Source organism: Piliocolobus tephrosceles, chromosome 5 (assembly GCF_002776525.5).
Source record: "Piliocolobus tephrosceles isolate RC106 chromosome 5, ASM277652v3, whole genome shotgun sequence".
Classification (NCBI taxonomy): Eukaryota; Metazoa; Chordata; class Mammalia; order Primates; family Cercopithecidae; genus Piliocolobus; species Piliocolobus tephrosceles.
Window position 1 is genome coordinate 99,693,039 of NC_045438.1, and position 2,086 is coordinate 99,695,124.

General features: G+C 65.8%; 1 protein-coding gene across 1 annotated transcript in view; it reads right to left on the reverse strand.

Moving 5' to 3' along the window:
* The window catches only part of KCNQ5 (potassium voltage-gated channel subfamily Q member 5), a 579,251-nt gene extending 577,915 nt beyond the window's left edge, over positions 1-1,336 (reverse strand). The window contains exon 1 of the mRNA XM_031935624.1: positions 855-1,336. Coding sequence (XP_031791484.1) covers positions 855-1,252 — 398 coding nt within the window. The 5' untranslated portion in view covers positions 1,253-1,336. The remainder of the gene's footprint in view (positions 1-854) is intronic.
* Positions 1,337-2,086: the final 750 nt, after the last annotated feature.

Here is a 2,086-nt window from a genome sequence, read left to right on the forward strand (position 1 = left end):
ACACACACACACACACACACACACACACACACACACACACACACACACACTTTGACTCCGCGCCACAAATGGGGACTTAATCCACTGCCTGATTTCTGTCCGAGGCGACCCATTTGCGCTTCTGCTATCGCACCTCTGCCCGCGTTCCTGCGCCCCAGGTTCCCAGCTGCCTCCCTGCCCGCTGCAGCGCGGGAGCCTTGCTTCGCCTGGCCTGCTAGCCTCCTCTAGACCTTGGCCACCTTCTCCGTGGCAGGAAGGGCTACATGCACTGACAGATTTTCCGTTGGTGGTGGCTGGGTGGTGGCGAGGCGTGTTTCCGGGCGCACTTAAAACCTAGCAGCTCTCTCCACCAAGTAGCAGCTTCCCCTATTCCGCCCCTAGGACTGAGGACCTAGCCCTCGGCGCCCCCTCACTCCTCCTGGTCCTACCCAGCCATCACCTCCTAACCTCCTCAATGTACTCTCAAGCCTCACACGGGCGCCTGTCCTCCCTTTGCATTCCCTAGCTCCCGGGCGCCCCGTTCGGTTGAAGTTTACGTATCTTGGGACCTAATTGCTCCCAATTATCCGCGCAGCCTAAGTCCCGCGTCTGCCTGGCTCCCACCCCGGGAGCCTGAAGCTACCGGGCAGTTCATTGGGTGTCCTCGGGGAAATGGTTCAAGCTGTAGAGATGGGAGAAGTGGGGCTGGGGGAAGGGAGAGGCTCCAGAAGGAAGACCACGAACACGTGCGAAGAAATAAAAGCCACCACGTGTGCACGCGCGCGGGGCCCAAGGGCGCGAGCGCGGAGCACGCCCCAGGGGGCCAGGGACAGTGGTCCCCTGGAGCGGGCATAGCAGGGGGCGCGGGTACTCACACGAAAGCGTGGTAGATGAACGCCCAGCCGCGGGGTCTCTCCAGCACGTTGTACAGGTAGTTCTGCACTCGCCGGTACTTGACGTTGCGCCGGCAGCTCTGGCTACTCGTGTAAGAGAGCGGCTTCCCCAGCAGGCTCATCCGGGCCCCCTGCTTGCTCCGGCGGCTCTCCCTCAGGCCACCGCCGCCGCCACCGAGCGTGGCCGCGCGGGTGCCCAGCAGTAGCAGGCCGTCGCCCCTGGCGGCTGCCGAGTTCAGCAGCACCCTGCCCCGGCCCGACTCCACATCCTTCATGCCGCTGCCCAAGCGCCCCCCGCCCGCCGCCGCCGCCGCTGCGCCGCTCTTCACCCAGAGCCCGGCGGCGCCGCCCTCCTCTCCTCCCGCGTGGTGGCGGGGCATGGCATCACCACGGGCACCGCGAGGGGGCCGCCAGCGCCTGCGGCGGGGGCAGCGGCCTCATGTGCGCCGGCGGGTTTCAAAGAGGAAGCCGGCGGCCGACGGGGCGCCCGCCAGCCAGAGACCTCTGAGCCGGGGGCGGGGAAGCAGGCAGCCAGCAAACCGCCCGGGCTTCGGGGCGGGAAAGGAGGGGCTGCAGAGGAGGCCGAGGAGTCCCGATTTCTAACAGCCTTTAGCTTAGAATTCTAAATCCGGACCTGTTTGGGGCGTCACTTTGAGAGGGTTTCTCTTTCTCCCTCATTCCCGCGACTACCACTCCCTCCTTCCCAAAGTGCCCCCGGGGACGGAGTGGGGGAGTGCGGGGCGCTCCGAGGCGCGCTCCCACGCGCGCACACCCAGCCCCAGGCTTCCCCTTTCTTCCCTCTCTCCACTCCCCACGCCTTGCGGTGAACCGACTCCAGAAGCCCCTCTCCGAGGCACGAGTTTGGTTTGGTTGTGGCAGGGGCTTTGTGGCTGTCCGGAAGGTTAAGTCAGCCTTGTGTCCTGAGGAGAAACTGGAGACGCAGGTCGCTGTGCTCCCCCGCTGCTACGTCGCTGCGCCGGATCCTGCCATCCTTCCGCAAGGGGTGAGAGCGGGAACAGCCCTGCCCTGCCCTCCAGGTATTAGCTAGCCTGGAGGCTGGAGCGCAAGGTAACGCTCCGGGCAGTGGCACTCGGGTCCCCGCACACGGGCGAGTCCTCCGCAGTTCAGTGGACAGACTCGAAGGACGCGGCTGCCGAGTCCGCGAGGCAAGGACCAGGCATCTTCCCGCGTCTCACTCCAGCCTGCGGACTGTG